A 17,993-nucleotide genomic window follows, 5' to 3' on the forward strand; every position below is an offset into this window, starting at 1 on the left:
ATAATCATTAGCGCCTGCTTGGTATATCATGCACCTGACTCTAATCTTACAAATACCCTGACTTATGAAAGTGTACAAAGTGTACAAGTGTAAGAATTGATGCTGGTTTGAAGCCAAAAGGTATTATATATAAACAATGAAAAGATGTGTTTTAGAAAGCATTCTTACTTTTAAAGCTTTTTTTTTCACACTTACCTAAAACTTTTGCACAGTAATATATATATATATATATATATATATATATATATATATATATATATATATATATATATATATATATATATACACATACACTAATTTTTCAGCAAAAAAACAAAAACATTTTTTTTTGCAATTACCAGCTTCTAGAAGTAATTGTTTTTGGTAAAATTGCTGAGGTTCTTATCTGATTTAAACATTTACAACAGACAGTACTGGCATTTTTATTTGAATACACAACAGTGGGTTAATAGCATTTTTTCTCTTTACCTGCCAACCCTCCCCACTGGTTCTACCACACTCTCTAATCCATGGGCACACTTTACATCGGCTCCCTGTCTGCTCCTCTTGTTTTAGGATTTGCAGTCTGGGGAGAAGATTAAATAGAATCGCTTGATCACAAATTAATCTGTTATCTCTGCATTACACCCTTTCCTCCTCCTCTCTCTTCTCTTTTTCTCTGCTATAATAACATTTAACAGAATCCCACTGGCTGTTTCTGGCTCCTGTCCAGGGACCTGTCTGTGTGACGCAAGCAGAGACTACTTAAAGGGAGATTACCGGCAGTAAGACAGTGTGAGCAGCCTTCCCGAGCAGGGACACCTCTGATCATCACGCAGAGATTACACTGAGTATAGGTCACCTACACCCTGTGGCTTCCCCTGGAGAAGGTGAAAAGCCTCCCGTTGCACCAGGTCTCCGATGTACAGCGATGGGAGAATGGACTATATTAGAAAGACTTCTGGAGGCTGCTGTGCAACAGCACAGTACTATGATAGGAAGGTAAGAATGTTTTTACAACTACAAATATAAAGACTTTGTAAAGTGGTCTAGACCAGGATATAATCGGGTTAACAACTCAGAATACAACAAGCCAGACAGAATGATTGTGATATGGAATAAAAACTATAATGTTCTTTTTAAATCACACATGCTCATCATTTCTTGTTTATACCATGTTGTTCTACACTGTATTTATACTTTGGAAGCTCCTGGTAATCACTTTCTAATGGCTAGCTTAAATTAATGAATGAACAGAGATTGGTATCTGCAAGTATTATCCAAAGTAAAAATAACAACCTAAATGCATGTTGAATTTTCCTTGACATATAGCGGCAATCTGCTGGAAAGCAGGATCGTTGCCAGACACCAGTACATAGTGACAACTCTGCCTGAGATGTGATTGATGTTTCTCATTATTATAAGGTGCATATGGCAAATAACATCAGGAGCTGGTGTGTATCAGCTGGGGATGCAGAGGCAAAGCTCTGATGTGGAAAGTTTATTCAACAGAAAAAAACAGCCGTCTGAAAGATTTTTATTACTGTACAGTGTAGGAAAACCAGCTTCATTCACATTTCACATGCTGCACTTATACTAAAAGATTCAGACATATTACACTTGGTTTTGGCATTTCACTAGCTCCAGTCTACAGTCTGTTTTATTGGTGTCTTTTAGGTTCTATATGTGATTGGAAATCCAGTAGTGACCTACAAATAACAGGGTTAAGAGTTCAATCCTTTCCCCGTAACCATCTGACTTAGTTATTATACACATTTAAGAAATGAACAATGCTGCAATATGAAACTACCACTGAACTACCATTGAATCGGTAAAAAACACACCACACTGATAGTTATTCTAGCAAAAAAGATAGCCATACAAATATGCATTCATAAATTCAGTGAGTCTTTTTCATGGTAAATTGCATGTATTGCTTTTTTTCTCAAAATAACAGTGTACTGCAAAAACTAGAATGCCCGTGGGGTTTACAACATCTGTAATTAATAGATCATTAAAATGTTGAGCTTCAATTAAGCTGCAACACAGTTTCTCTGCCCATTAAATCATATACGTTAACAATTTGTGCTAATTAATTTTAATGTGTTTAAATCCAAATACTACACATGCACACACATACTCAGGAACTTGTTACTAATTAACAAGCAATTTACTGAATACAGTACTGTGAGTGGGCTACACGATAAAGCCCCAAAATACCGAACAGCAGTGTTTAAGATCAAAATAAAGTTATTCAGACTTAAAAAAAACACACATTTAATGAAAGCACAACAGAGTAGCCTTGAATGTCCAGAAATGGAAATTAATACCAAAAGCAGTCTAATGGTTCTGAAGTAAAAAAAAAGCAACTTCTTGAATTGGCAGTCAATGCCAGTGTTTGTGAAATCACAGGGTTGTGATCTCAAGTTTGGTATTAGTTCAGATTAGCAAAGTAAGATAATTTTGCTAAAACAAAAATAAATAACTTTTACCCATTTTGGTAGGGTATTATGATTTATTGATAAAGATGTATGTGCTGCCTGCACATGCTACTTAGCTGTTTGCAAAAGTGAAAATCATATACACATAAAAAGAAAAAAAAAATGAACTAAAACAAAATGTGCAAATACTTCACAAATGTCAATATATATAAAAAAAGAAGTTACGAATAAAGTGGTAAAAAAAAGTACATCTTATTTCTCCATGGCAGTGACAGGGTGCACTTGGTGTACAGCCAATCAGGAATCCCCTGCAGGAAGAAATTCAGCACTGGACAGCTCCTCATACACATCAATGTGAAAGGACAACCTTTCTCTCAAAGAAAGATGCTTGGAAAAAGAAAATATCCCATGGCCAATTATCCTGACCAAAAATATCCAAACCACTTGCCTGGGGTGCCACATTGTCATATCACTGCTGTCACATCATCTTGACCCTTTAATTGCCAGAGGGTCCTGTCATGTACTGCCACAACACTGCAAGACCTTCTGGCGATGAAAGTGTTAAGGAAGCAGCTGGATTTCATAAATTAGGAATCACATATCAAACTGCAAGGACAGAGTCCATCCCTTCAGCTTGCATACCCTGGCATGGGTAAAGAATAACATTACAGGGTCATCAGATTGTTAAAGCATCATCCTTTTTCAACACTGTTTCCCTGTGTTTTGCATGTAATTTCATTTTAAGCATTCAAATCCCCGATCTCAGTGACAGTTGTCAACAATTTTATGAAAGCAACAATTATTTCTTAGCAGTTGTGTATAATTTAAAATCTGACACAGAGACCAAAATATATTTTAGTTATTCAATTCACCAAATAAAGAACAGTCTGTGTTGCACATAACACCACTATTTTTTTATCCATTCTAATCAACAACGAAAGGGGGAAATTAAATGGTTGCTTAGGGGAAACAGTTTATTTTAGATGGTTGCCAATATACTGACAATGATTTGATTCATTGCAATGTCAATTGATAAAATTACATTAGCTTGTGTGCATTTAAAATCACAATCATCAGTTAATACATATACATTTTGCATGTAATGTTGATATCAAACTATCTTGTAAAGTAAAGATTATGAAAACAAAAGTTTTCTATGCTAGCATAGGTGATTGTTTGAATGATGTTCATTAACAAAGGTCTTAAAATAGCACTGTTAATAAACCATGAATTCCTCATGCATTTTATTTCATCCCAGAAGCTAACCATAAATCACTAACAATCACAAGCCAACAAAATGCTGATGGTAACTGTAGTCGATATCCTAAAACAGTAGCCATCTGTACATGTCTTAGACATTATGTACTACTAGCAAACTGTATTCTAAGATGGGCAGTGATCAATAACCTTCCCTTAGCGGTTTCTGCTGACATGCACAAGCATATTTAATTATTTTTTCACGTGCAGCTGGTGCTCTCTACATTACATGGAACCTAATGTGGCCATGCCAACATAAAAAAAAAAATGAAATGCTGAAGCCCAATATTTCCTAAAGTAGAAAAGGAAAAGGGGAGGTTTTGATTAAAAGTTGCTGGCACTGCATTCTTGGCCACAACGATATGTGTTTTCACTAGAACAGCAAGACTAACATATTGCATTCTCTTTCAGGATTCTGCTGACCGTGGTTGTCATCTTTAGAATACTCATTGTTGCCATCGTAGGGGAGACTGTTTATGATGATGAGCAGACCATGTTTGTCTGCAATACACTTCAGCCGGGGTGCAACCAGGCGTGCTATGACAGGGCTTTTCCAATCTCTCATATCAGATACTGGGTGTTCCAGATCATTATGGTCTGTACTCCAAGCCTGTGCTTTATCACCTATTCTGTGCACCAGTCTGCTAAACAGAAGGAAAGGAGGTATTCCACTGTATTTCTCACCTTGGACAGAGACCAGGATACTGTGAAAAGGGAGGACAGCAAAAAAATCAAGAACACACTGGTTAATGGTGTCCTTCAAAACACAGAAAACTCTACCAAGGAGGCTGAACCAGACTGCTTGGAGATCAAGGAAATTCCCAACCCCTCAATAAGAACAACAAAATCCAAAATGAGGCGTCAAGAAGGAATCTCTAGGTTTTATATTATTCAAGTGGTCTTCAGAAATGCCCTGGAGATTGGCTTTCTTGTAGGACAATACTTCTTATATGGGTTCAATGTTCCCTCTCAGTATGAGTGTGACAGATATCCTTGCATCAAAGAGGTGGAATGTTATGTTTCCAGACCGACAGAAAAGACAGTGTTTCTTGTTTTTATGTTTGCTGTCAGTGGCCTCTGCGTTGTTCTTAACTTGGCTGAGCTAAACCACTTAGGCTGGAGGAAAATCAAGACGGCAGTCAGAGGTGTACAGGCCAAGAGGAAATCTATATATGAAATCAGAAATAAAGACTTGCCCAGGATGGGAGTACCCAATTTTGGAAGGACTCAGTCTAGTGACTCTGCCTATGTGTGAGGATGTTTGAAAAACAACAGATAAAAAAACTGGGCCCTTGCAGCCTGAAAAGAAGGGGTAGGTGTCTGAATAATGGAATATGCCCTTGGACATGATTGCCATTGCACTGAAGGAAAGTGCTGGCTGGTAATGTTATCAATCAGTACCATTTGCCAGGGTCTTAATTGGAAGAAGTTTGTGCCCTGGTAGCCGTTACTCATATTGTTGCAGTACGATGTTTGATATTATACCCCTTCAGACAAGCATTACAGATTCTCTCTTCAATAGACTCCTGCACATTTAAATCACCAATGTTGTGGTTACGTTTCTGTATACAAGCTATGGGCTATGTACAGCGTACTGACATAGCCTGCTATGGCTGCTACAGGAATAAGAGAGAAGCACTAAAGCCTGATGACAGGCACACTGTGGCTCTTCACAGATACTGCCAGGATGTGTTTGGAGTTTAGAAAACAACAACAGTTTTTCAACCAAATAATTACATAGCCACTCCATCCTACAAACAGTGCTATTTGTAGAGGTATTATAAATAACTAATACTGCCAACTATTCCTTCGCTTATGCATTGAAACCACTCTCAAGTAGATTCACCAGAGAATTACTGGCATTTAAAAAAAATAATATAGCAATTATGTTATTCTGTTGAGCAGATTAACCAAAGAACAGTGCACCTCTTCTTGATGATAATCCGTTCAGTAGAAAAACAATACACAGCCTTATTTACTGACATGTTTTAAAATGAGTAATTGTCATCTTATACTCTTCGGAATCTATACTGACTTTTTCAATGTCCCCTCTCTTTTCACTGCAATTGAAAAGAAGATTGCATTTGTCTATTCCACAGATCTGACAATATAGTTTCATAACATCTTCTTCAGACAAGATGCTTTCTTGTCTCTCAATTATCCTGCCAGCAAGCACGTATAAAAAAAAGGTGAAAGGTATTTAAATCGGATATCAACCTAAAACGTTTTCTTTCGATTATGATAAAGTGGAGTGGGGTTCAATCCTCAATGAGATCTTTATTGATGTTTCTGACCACAGTGGGGAGGTTGATTGGCTGTGGTTGGAACTTCCCGTTCCTTTTTAGAATTTCAGAAAGAATTCCTGTGGAGAATCCAATACTGAGAGAAGAACACCAGCGGTCTGGGGACCTTGCCCCCTAGTGGTTTTTGACACAGGTGAACTGGGAGTGGGGGGTGGGCAGATCACCAATTTGGATTTTCAGGCAGCAATAAAGGCTGCTGGGGGGATGAACCCTGCTTCTACTGAGAAAACATTTTTTTAGGTAGAGTTCTACATTAAATCACTTTACACCTCAAACAATGCATACTCTGCTGCTTGCATGTCATACAAAGACCTCATAGTCTAAGCCACATAACTGGGATGTTAGGGGAACAGATAACTTGAAGGGACACTTTAGGGGCTTCCAGTGTGGTTTCTTAAGCATGTGTCCTATTGCATGTTGAAATTTTAGCCTTTCTGCTTGTGTTTGCACCAAAATAAGAACCATATATATCATTTAACAAATTATTGTCTTAAACAAAAAAGAGATTTTTTTTATTTTGGCATATACGGAAAAAATGCATCAAAATGATGTGTAATTGCCTTTATATTGTAAAAAGAGCAAATTATATATTTCTCCAGATCATAAAATATAATGTAACCTCGAGGTTGACTACAGTGCAGTTTAGAAGTCCCATTTACATTAAAGATATATGCATTTTTAATGGCACAGCTCTATAAAAGGCATCTTAAAATGTGATTAACAGAAATTTCAAACCCAGCAATAAAAACATCTATAAAATTGTATGCAACTGTAAAAAATTAACACACTTTACTCCTTTAACTGTCCAAGTTTGCTAACACTAGCTCGTTAATGAAATTTAGCAGTTTTTAATTAATCAATACCAGATGCCAACTTAGAACACATTTAGCTGCATCACTTTAATGGTGCAATCCTCAATGACCTTGACACAGAGAATGCTTAGCGTGCTGTCCTGAATACCCAAATATGGGTTGTGCTGAGGACTAAATATTTCTTGAACCATTCTTTTTGTGAACACAACCACAAATTCAGGGATAAAAGACATTAATATGTCTTCATTGCCTCTAAAAACAGCAAAGTATTGACCTACATAATCTGAAATGGTCAGATGCACTGTGATTAACCCCTGCTGCTACATACATAACTACTGAATTTCTAAGCAAGCATGCAAGAGCAGAGAAAGGTGTTGTTTCCCACAACAGTCTGCTATCTTGTTAGGCTACCTTTCATGGTGAGAATTCATTGGGACATCTACCATATTGAATTATTACTGGATGATCAAATATGATCAAAACCTTCATTGGTTGTACCACATCAAGAAAACTAAAGTGTGTTTTGTACAGTGTTTAGGTCACTTGGCCTCTAGTTGCCTACTATGGACTGAGACACTTGGAACTGAGATGTTTTAAAGGGTCAGAGTGAAAATGGAAGAAAAACTGTATGGCAGGCTTTAAACAGATTTAAGATGAGCCATGTTCCACCTGCAGCAGGCACAGGTGTGAAAGAATAACTTGGACAAGCATATTTTTGTCCTAGCCAAAAACGAACATAAGCAAGGGTCATCATGTCTAAATATTTAATACCTGACTCGCATGCTTAATTGAAAGTGTATGTAAACCCAACAGTTTTTTTTTTCTTTTTTATTAGTTTTGGACAGAGTACTGGTGGGTCGGAACCTCGATCAGGTTTTTATTGCTGTCCCATTGTGGAATTGTGTCCCTTTAGGGAATATCCACCTTCTCTGTTGGCCCTGCTGACTATTCTTACTGTGATTAAAATTAACTGGAAATCCAAAATTATGAGTTGACTCTGAAACAGGAATAGAGTGAAATCTTCCAGTTGGGCCGCTTGTTCCAGTGACATCTGTCTAAGAGGGGTTTTTCTTTACTTTGTAGACATTTCCTCTCACTTCCTGATGTGTCTTCAGAGCAAGACGTGAAGATAAATCTTACCAGTGGTTCATAGATGGCAAATAAAAACCAGACAGGGGTGTTTATTCCTTACTGTATCAAAATCTAAAAAAAATAAATAAAAATAAAAATGGCTATAGATTCCATTTAAACCTGAAAAATGTCTACTGTAGGGAGCATGACTGTTTGCGGTGGATTTACTAAGAGCAAATAGACTATGCCCTATGTAAGTACAGCTATTCCTGAGCTTGGGAAAGCTCTGCCGACTTTCATCATCCAATCGTGTGTAAGAAAAAAAATGCTGTTTTTCTATTTTATTTTTCTTGCTTGTGTTTGGGCATTCTTGTCAAAGTGAAGCTTCATCTCATTTACTGTGCTCAGGAGCAACTGTACTTGCATATTTTCCTTTAGTAAATCCATCCCTGTGTGTGTTGTGGCCATGGGTTGCATCACAACAGGAGCATGTGAGACTGAATAATCTTGCATATAAGGTCTAGTTTAGTGTAAAGTAAAACAGTCTTACTTGAGCTGGTTAAACCTGATCTAAAAGACATAGCGCAAAGTAAGAGAGCATTTGATTTTCTACATATTAGTTTCCATTCTCTGTAAGCATGATCTTGTGTTAGATCACCATCTATGAAAGCTCCTTTTAACACAAACATGATGCAGAGTTGGTTTTCGGCTTATCTCCTCAGACTCCTGCCAGAGTACTATCAAAGTGTGCTGGCTCACTGTGAAAAACCTGGATGGTTCAGTGATTCTCTTTTTAACTATTCATTGTTTCTATGTAATATTTGCCACTGTGTGTATGCCTGTTTTCTTTTACCACAAACCTTAACTGTTCAGTGCACCTTCAGTAGAGATCAAGTAACCTCTGCGTGACACCTGTAGAGCCAGAGGGATTTTGCGCATTGTTCTGTATTACACTGACAATGCTAAATGGAACTCTTCCATTTTGATTTGGCACCCTAAATATCAACAGGAGGAGAGAAACTTTACTGCTTTTTAGGAGAAAAAAAAAACGCACAGAGAAAAACACAATAGCAAGCATAAACTTTATAGCCAAATTGGCTTAATTTTTATTTTCTAAAATAGCATTAGAATTGTGCCTGATCTAATAAGACTATTAACACGTGCCCTTGTGCTTATATTAAGTGCATATTTTTGGCACTTTAAAAAACAAAACTGTTTTATACATTTAGAAATGTAATATCTAAACATAAGCACAAATGTTAAAAAATATGTTTGCTCCTTCAACAGACTGGTGTATAAAATGTTTTAATGGATTTGGAACTAAGAATAAGCACAGTGACAATCTCAGGCTATAAACACAATAATGTTGCTGATTATGCGCTATGTGCATCACAATCAAGTGGTAAATGGGCAATTTAGTAAATATGTAACATCTTGCAAACTGTAATATCACACAAATTCTTTTTTGTGGTCAGTCCTGTAGTTAGCCAGTTACTTATTGCCAAATACTGAGCTCTTTTTTGTTGGTCTCTAAAGAATGAATGTTCTCCTTGGGATAGAATCCTAGAAGAGGACTCTGTATGGGGGTGCCCTTATACTGTAAATCCTAAAAAAAGTTTAGGGAAATAAAGCAGATTAACAAGAAATAAGACAATCAATTCTTGTAGCACCCTCAGGGCAAAAAGTAGGGATGGTATCCGGACTGAAAGAAACTATAGATGGAAAACTGAGTTTGCCGATTCAAAGCATGAAAAGCAATTTACCTATCAATGATATCCAATTTTCAGTTTCTAGCACCTTGACTTTTAATGGGATTTCTGTGAACTCTTAAGAAGAAAATAATATATGATAGTGGAATTGTAAATTTAGCATCATCGCCATCACAGAGCCTTTAAAGAAGATTAAGCTCAGGTGCAAGATGATGTACACCTGTGGCTGGTTTTGCCGAAGCTCAGGTACAAGATGATGTACACCGGTGGCTGGTTTTGCCGATGGTATTAAAGCAGAACTCCAGGCAAATTTGTAAATTCTGTTGTCCCACTATTCAAATTCATAGGTCATTAAGGGTCCATGTACACCAGTTCTTATGGCAGAAAAAAAATGTTCAAATAGAGCTTTTTGTACATACGTTTAGGAGCGTTAAGCATTTTAATTTTCTGCCAGAAAACTCCTCTCGCAAACCAGAAGGTTTTTTTTTTTTCTGCCTCTAAACGCTGAGCTTAAATTATGCCTCTGAACGTTATAATGTGTATGGATACATAGGATAACATTAAGTTGCTTCTACAGGAAAAAATGCAAAACTCCTGTAGAAGAAGCGTTTTTTAACCCTAGTGTGCATGGTCCCTAATGTTTCCTAAAGTAGTAGGTTCTGTACGTTGAGCAAACAAGGCCACTTCATTACACAATAACATCAATGTTTATCGTCCCTAGTGCTGGAGGTCTAAAAATGGAGGAGTTCAGGTGTTTTACAGGAACAAGAGGACCTCATATATTTAATTGTGCTCTTTTACATATGAATGAGCAGACAAATGGGACAAGATGCTGCAAAAATTAGTAGTTGTGTCACCTTCTTGGCTATATTATTGGTGTCCTAATTACAAGAGTAGTGTCAGTGGCTTGGCTATTTTAGGGGCGACCTAATTACAAGAGTAACTTAACAGATAGACAATTATCCTTGCAGGCAAACACATATTTATGTATTAACCTTTTAAATAGATGCTTGGCTGGAGTTCTGCTTTAACTTAAGTTATGGCAATTTATATATCCCCAAAGAGAAGACACGGACCTGTGGTTAACCTGTGATCAACCTTTCTTAACCTAAGAACATTCTGTGCTTTACAATACTCTGGCAGCTTGATGGGCAGTATATAAGGAAGAACCTAACAAACACATACTGCAACAGATAAATAATTATATGTTGTAGATAGGGGTCTGTGCAAGTTACTGGGCCTCCGGCTAACTTGGCCTGTTACTGATCTGCACAGTAAGATAACATAGCATTGTGGATGTTCACTGCACTGAGACCTTTCAATTACATGCACATTGGTCCATCTATGTAAAATGGTGCTATATCACATGATCCCATCCACAGATGGTAGCATCACTTGGATAAAGGGCCAATAATCTTTCTACAACAACATTTATTTATACAACACTTGAAATACAACCGTTTTATCCAGGGTAAAATAAAAATCACCAGCACTCCTGCTGCAGCTCTGCCCTTGTTATTTAATCCCTTGGCTGCTACACTGGAACTGAGCCCACTGCTACAGGCAGCACTGCTCACCCTCCAGCAGGCAATGGGTTAAGTGCCATAGTTTTCACATCCAGCTCCATCCAGTCTCAGTATCACAGGACATTTTATACTCACCTTTGTATATTGTATATGGAACTGTTTCATACAATAAAGCAATGATGTAAGATTCAGCAAATAATAAAGTACTTGCCTTTTTTCTAAAATGATTTGTGTGTTCACATTAGTTATTTTGCTAAGTGGGCTGGCCTGTGGCGCTAGCTCTGCAATTTCCTATACAGCCACCACAGCACAGCATATTTTGTCAAGTACAAAACTAGAGGCATTCTTTTTAATTAGCAGGTCACATTTTATAGAATTAATGAAAAGCAAGTTTTGTGTGGACATAAGTAAAAGTGCGGACTTAGGTAAGCAAATGTGACTTTTCTTCATATATGTGTGTATACGTGTGGGACTCTGGAGGAGCTCAGACTTATCTGCAACACGCATTCCCGATGTCCCTGCAGCAGATATTAATACATGTCCCCTAAGATACTTATTAACAGAGATGCTAATCTGAGCCTGTGGAGCTACTGACCTCCTTCTCTCCATTACCAATTCAGCACAGTAACTCTGACAACACTGCCTTCTTAACCAGTCACCAAGTCGAAGTTGATTCTTGTAAAATAAGAAGCAAATGAGGAGTATGTGAAAGATATAGAAAACAAAACTTTGAAAATAAACTAGAGGTGTATACTCAGAGTATACACTCTAAATCTTAATGCTGGCCCCATACAGTTTTTTTTTATCTTATCTATCATATTTACATAATTTATCAGCAGTTATGTAGTGTAGGGACCTACCTGGACAATACATTTTAATTATAATCGCATTGAAAAGTTGTTGGTGAATGTTGTTGCTCTGGCAGATCAAATGTGAAATACTGTATAATGCCAGGGTGTTGTGGCCAGCATTAGAGAAGTGCATCACGCAAAATATAAAGCTCAGTATCATATTTGCACTGTGACAAGCCATTTACCTCCATTTGCTTTTATGTTTTTGGATATAGTCTGGGAGAAAAGGTAATGATCCACAACATACAGAGTCTGCTGCAAGAAATGAAACCTAATACTATGAATGTCCCTGCACTGTGGTGTGCAGATATATAAATTACATTTCGACTGCTGCTGGAAAAAAAAAAAAGGTGTGTGTGCTCCTTTAAAAATTATTATGGAAAATCCCTGTGCTTTCTTTACTCAATATAGTAAAATAAAAATATATATACCCATATGCAAGTTGTCCACAATGTCAACCATAAATACATAAACATGAAAAGTGACAAATTACAATAAAAAAGTTCATAATATGCGGTAAATCTTCAGCATCGCAAAAATTCCTTTAAAGTACAATCCAGAAAAAGCAGAAAAAGTTATTTTAAAATGCAATCCGTGCAATAATATATAACAGACATAATGAAAGTGCTTTGCTACCTTTTGTGCCCTTACTCACCAGCTATTGATATAAAGATCGCCTGTACTGGTGTTAAGATACAGAATATCGGGAGTCCGGAATTATTTCTGGAAGACTCCCTTAGAGTTCTGAACTTTAGTAATATGTTCTAAACCTCTTAGGTATTAAGCAATGTTGTTGTGTTAAAGGAATTGTAATGTGCTGCCAAGTGATGTCTGGACTAGTTTGGCTGTACATTGGCCCTTTTCTGGGAAAGAGCTATCATCACTAAAAGTCCCTTTTGGGCGACCCCTCTTGTCTAAACATAAGATTGATGAAGTATGACAAATAAACTAGAGGTCAAGATGACCATATGTAATGTATAAATAATTAGTTAAAAATTACTTGTACTGAAAATTCCTTTAAAGTGGTTGTAAACCCTTACAAACCACTTTGACCTACAGGTAAGCCTAGATTAAGGCTTACCTGTAGGTCCAAGAAATATGTCCTAAACCTACACGATTTAGGAGATATTTACCTGAAGACAGCCACCGCTGTCTACGGCGCATGCACCGTAGAAAGCGGCGGCTGTCTACGGCGCATGCACCGTAGAAAGCGGCGGCTGTCTACGGCGCATGCACCGTAGACAGCAGCGCGCAGGCGCACTGGGTAAGCCGCAGATCGCAGCGATATGCCGCAGATCGCGGCGATATGGCACAGATCGCGGCGATATGCCACGAGTGTCGGCTCCCGTGTGCATGCGCGGGAGTGACGTCATCCCTGCTTCGGCGAATCACAGCGCCGGAGCAGCGAGACCCACGGAGACCCACCAAGAAGATGGATGCTCGGAACTACAGGGGACAGCGGTGACTTCGCTGGCTCCTGTGTCAGGTAAGTGACACATAATGGACTACTATGCGATGCATAGTAGTCCATTATGCTTTACCTTTGCAGGGAATCAAAGAGGAAGTAAACTCATCAGGGTTTACTTCCTCTTTAAAGTGCAGAAAAAGTCTTTAAAAAATGCAATCCATGCAATACTATATGACAGAAGTGATGAAAGTGCTGTCCTCCCCTTCCTTTTGTGCCCTCACTCACTATCCATATAAAGATCACTTGTACTGGTGTAATCCTGTATATCTTTCATAGATGTATCTTCCACATGGCCCCAGTCGTTAAATGTACTTATAGGATAAGAATAAAGCATACATGGTGTGATATCGTTTAAAATGTTTTATTTTAAAGCAATATCCATTCACATGTTAGTCTTTATGAAAAGCATATAAAAGAGCTGTGTAATCTGCAGTTTGCGTTCCAAAATCCAGGAAATGACATCACTGGAAGTCCTCATACCTAATGCATTTCACTCCACCCTGGGAGCATCATCAGAGGCTGGAGGCTTCGGGTGGCTGGTGATATATATATCGGAAACTCCGCCCAGAAATCCCTCTGACCCTCCTACTACATCCATTGTAAGCTTCCACTTATCTCAATCGTGGCCACCTGTATATGGATTGTGGGACAGCACCCACCTGCTGAATTATCCTTATAATTTGCACCAGAACATGTTGTATATAAAACTATGATAAAAAACAGAAAAATAACGCAATATAAGAATTATAGAAATAAAAAGACTAACATGTGAGTGGATATTGCTTCATAAAAAAACGTTTTAAACCATATCACACCTAGGGGTTGATTTACTAAAGGCAAATCCACTCTGCACTGCAAATGCACTTGAAAGAGCCCTTGGAAGTGCAGTCGCTGTAAATCTGTGGGGAAGATCTGAAATGAGGGGAAGCTCTGCTGATTTTATCATCCAATCGTGTACAAGCAAAAATGCTGTTTTTTATTTTCCATGCATGTTCCCCTCTTAGATCTACAACGACTGCACTTCCAGGTCAAAGTGGATTTGCCTTTAGTAAATAACCCCTCATGCATGCTTTATTCTTATCCTCTGAGTAAGTTTAACCACTGGGGCCATGTGGAAGAGGAAAGGATACAGCTATGAAAGATAAACAGGATTTCACCAACACAGGCAATCTTAAGGCTCCATGCACACTGAAGCTGATAAACTGCAGTTTATTGGCGTTTGGGCGTTTTTTGTAAAAGCCCATAAACTCCACTCTATGTTAGCCTATGTGTCCATGCACACATGGACGTTTTTCAGCTTTAATGAGCAGTGGAGTTTATGGGCTTTTTTCTGAACGCCAGAAATTCGCGTTCAAAGTGCCGTTTTTCAGCGGCAAAAAACGACAAACGCTCATTAACGCTCATTAACGCTCATTAACGCTCGTTCATTAGTGTTCGGCATTCTATTTTTCAATGCATTGTGGGATTTTTGGAGTGTCCTCTGTGTATTTTTATAAAAAACGCCCATTAACGCTAACGCTGTAAAACGCTCATTAACGCTCATTAACGCTAGTATAAAACGCTGTTAAAAGCAGGTTTTTCAACCAGCGTTTTCTGCCAGCAATCTGGCGTCCAGAAATAGCTTTTTTGAGCTTCAGTGTGCATGGAGCCTAAGGCTCCATGCACACTGAAGCTGATAAACTGCAGTTTATTGGAGTTTGGGAGTTTTTTGTAAAAGCCCATAAACTCCACTCTATGTTAGCCTATGTGTCCATGCACACATGGATGATGTCCATGTTTTTCAGCTTTAATGAGCAGTGGAGTTTATGGGCTTTTTTCTGAACGCCAGAAATTCGCGTTCAAAGTGCAGTTTTTCAGCGCCAAAAAACGACAAACGCTGCTAAAAGCTCATAAACGCTTGTAAACGCTCATAAACGCTCGTTCATTAGTGTTCGGCATTCTATTTTTCAATGCATTGTGGGATTTTTGAAGTGTCCTCTGTGTATTTTTATAAAAAACGCCCATTAACGCTAACGCTGTAAAACGCTCATAAACGCTCATAAACGCTAGTATAAAACGCTGTTAAAAGCAGGTTTTTCAACCAGCGTTTTCTGCCAGCAATCTGGCGTCCAGAAATAGCTTTTTTGAGCTTCAGTGTGCATGGAGCCTTAGGCTCCATGCACACTGGAGCTCATAAACTGCAGTTTATTGGAGTTTGAATGTTTTTTTTTAAAAGCCCATAAACTCCACTCTATTTTAGCCTATGTGTCCATGCACACATGGATGTTTTTTAGCTTTAATGAGCAGTGGAGTTTATGTGCTTTTTTCAGAACGCCAGAAATTTGCGTTCAAAGTGCAGTTTTTCACCGCCAAAAAACAGCAAACGCCGATAAACGTGCATAAAGGCTCATAAACACGCGTTAATTAGCGTTTGGCGTTCTATTTTTTCAATGCATTGTGGGAGTTTGAAATGCACTGTGGGATTTTTGGAGTGTCCTCTGGGTATTCTTATTAAAAACGCCCATAAACGCTAACACTCATAAACGCTGATAAACGCTAGTACAAAACGCTGTTAAAAGCACGTTTTTCAACCAGCGTTTTCTGCCAGCAATCTGGCGTCCAGAAAAAGCTTTTTTGAGCTTCAGTGTGCATGGAGCCTTATATGGATAGCTGGTGAGTGAGGGCACAAAAGAAAGGGGAGCACAGCACTTTTATCACTTCAGTCATATATTATTGCACAGATTGCACTTTTTAAAGAACTTTCTGCACAGATTGCACTTTAAAGGAATTATCGTAATACTAAAGATTTACAGCACCTTTTTTATTGTCATTTTTTTTTTTTTTTCCATAAGGTATTTATTGGGTTTTCAAACGGTACAAAGAGAAACATGTGACAATTAATGTACTAAAGGAGCACAGTACGTATTATAACCGCAATCATCTAAGAATACAAAAAGAATACTTGAACATAGCAGTAAGATGTGAGATACTTTTATTCCCATACCTCCAACTTGATCCGAACTAATTGTCCCCACACTCCACAAAATGCTTGTGTCAAATCCCTGAGGGGATTACGTAGTCCAGGGGTGAAGACTCGTGTTTCGGGAAAGTCCAGTCAGTCAAAGGTTACAGTCCGTCTTCCTAAGGCTCAATGTGAAGTAAAGGGGAAAGGGAGAGATGTCAGAGGGAGGGAGCAGTAAATAGAGGGCAGGAAAGTTACTTGCTCAGCTGAGGAGTAGCGGTCAAATGTTCGTGGAGATGGATGTCGGTGTTAGCAGACAATCTTTAAGGGGGGGGGGGGGGGTCATAGGGATGAAAAAAAAAAAAACCTGGGCAGAGAATATCGTAATCTCGAAAGTGTGTCCATTTGTCCCAGGTCTGAGCAAATTTATGTGGGGAATCTTTGAGCGATATGAATGAGTTCTTCCATTTCAGCTATCTTCGCTACTCTGTTTAACCATTCGTTTGTGGAAGGAACATCCGGAGAACCCCAGTGGGTCGGGATACAAAGCTTAGCGGCATTAAGTAGGTGTAAGCTCAGTGATTTCACATATGTGTGGGGCGTGACAGGTGTGTGATGGAGGTGCATGCGGGCTGGTGTGTAATCTATTGGGCTACCGGTAATGATGCTGGATATTCTGTAGACCTGGGTCCAGAAGGTCTGTATTCTGGGGCAGGACCACCAGATATGTAGGAGTGAGCCCTCATTGTTTAGGCATCTCCAGCATTTGTTAGGGATTTCCGGATTGAATTTGCTAACTACTTCCGGAGGTCCGTACCATCTGGAGATGAGTTTATAATTGTTCTCTTGGGTATTTACGTTTAGTGAACCTTTGTGTGTGATGAGGAAAATTTTTTCCCAAGCCTCCTCAGAGATCTCCATTTGTAACTCTCTCTCCTAGGCTCGACATGCCTTCCAGTCCTTTGGGGAGTTGGACTGAGAGAGCAGTGAATGTATAGAGGAGATCAAATGCCTTTGGGGTTTGCCCTGTGAGCAGAGAGTCTCAAAGGGTGTAAGTTGCCTGGATATTATTCCCCTCTTGTGCTCCCCACTGAGAAAGTGGCGTATTTGAAAATAAGTCCATTTGGGGAAGGGGTGGCTGTCGGCATTGCTGGGAAGGCTCGTATAGTCTAGGAGTTTGCCGTTCTTGTAGAACTGGTGTGCCAATAAATCTCCATGTGGCCAAACGTCTTTGAGAAAATTTGTAGACATACCAGGGGGGAAAGATGGGTTGAGACGGATGGGTGTGAGAGGTCCCGGGTTAGAAGAAATGTCATAATGTCTGCATGCTTCTTTGAAATTATTTAGTGTAGCGTTTACTAAGGATGTTCTTTCAGGGCCTTGGGTCTAGAAGAGAAGGGGATCCAAGGTGTGTGCTTGATGGGTACTGCAGAGAATGAGTCTTCTAGTGTGACCCAGTCTTTGTCAGTCCCGTGGGTTGACCAGTCTGTGATTCTGACCAAATGGCAGGCTAAAGAGTATTTTTTGAGATCTGGGAGACCAATCCCCCTGTGGTTTTGGGGCTCGTTAATTGTACTTAGCTAATCCTGGGGTGCTTGTGTTTCCACAAGAATAGGGTGGATAAGCGTTTGATAT

The 17,993-nt window shown here is 38.8% G+C and overlaps 1 protein-coding gene across 1 annotated transcript; it reads left to right on the plus strand.

The window, feature by feature from the left end:
• Positions 1-627: 627 nt before the first annotated feature.
• Positions 628-11,325, plus strand: GJD2 (gap junction protein delta 2). Its single transcript, XM_077464779.1, has 2 exons — positions 628-981; positions 4,089-11,325. The coding sequence occupies exons 1-2, from the start codon at positions 911-913 to the stop codon at positions 4,930-4,932; spliced, it is 915 nt and encodes a 304-aa protein (XP_077320905.1). The 5' UTR covers positions 628-910; the 3' UTR covers positions 4,933-11,325.
• The last annotated feature ends 6,668 nt before the right edge of the window (positions 11,326-17,993 follow it).

Source organism: Lithobates pipiens, unplaced genomic scaffold, assembly GCF_037356315.1.
Source record: "Lithobates pipiens isolate NorthernLeopardFrog02 unplaced genomic scaffold, aLitPip1_a1.2 Scaffold_30, whole genome shotgun sequence".
Classification (NCBI taxonomy): domain Eukaryota; kingdom Metazoa; phylum Chordata; class Amphibia; order Anura; family Ranidae; genus Lithobates; species Lithobates pipiens.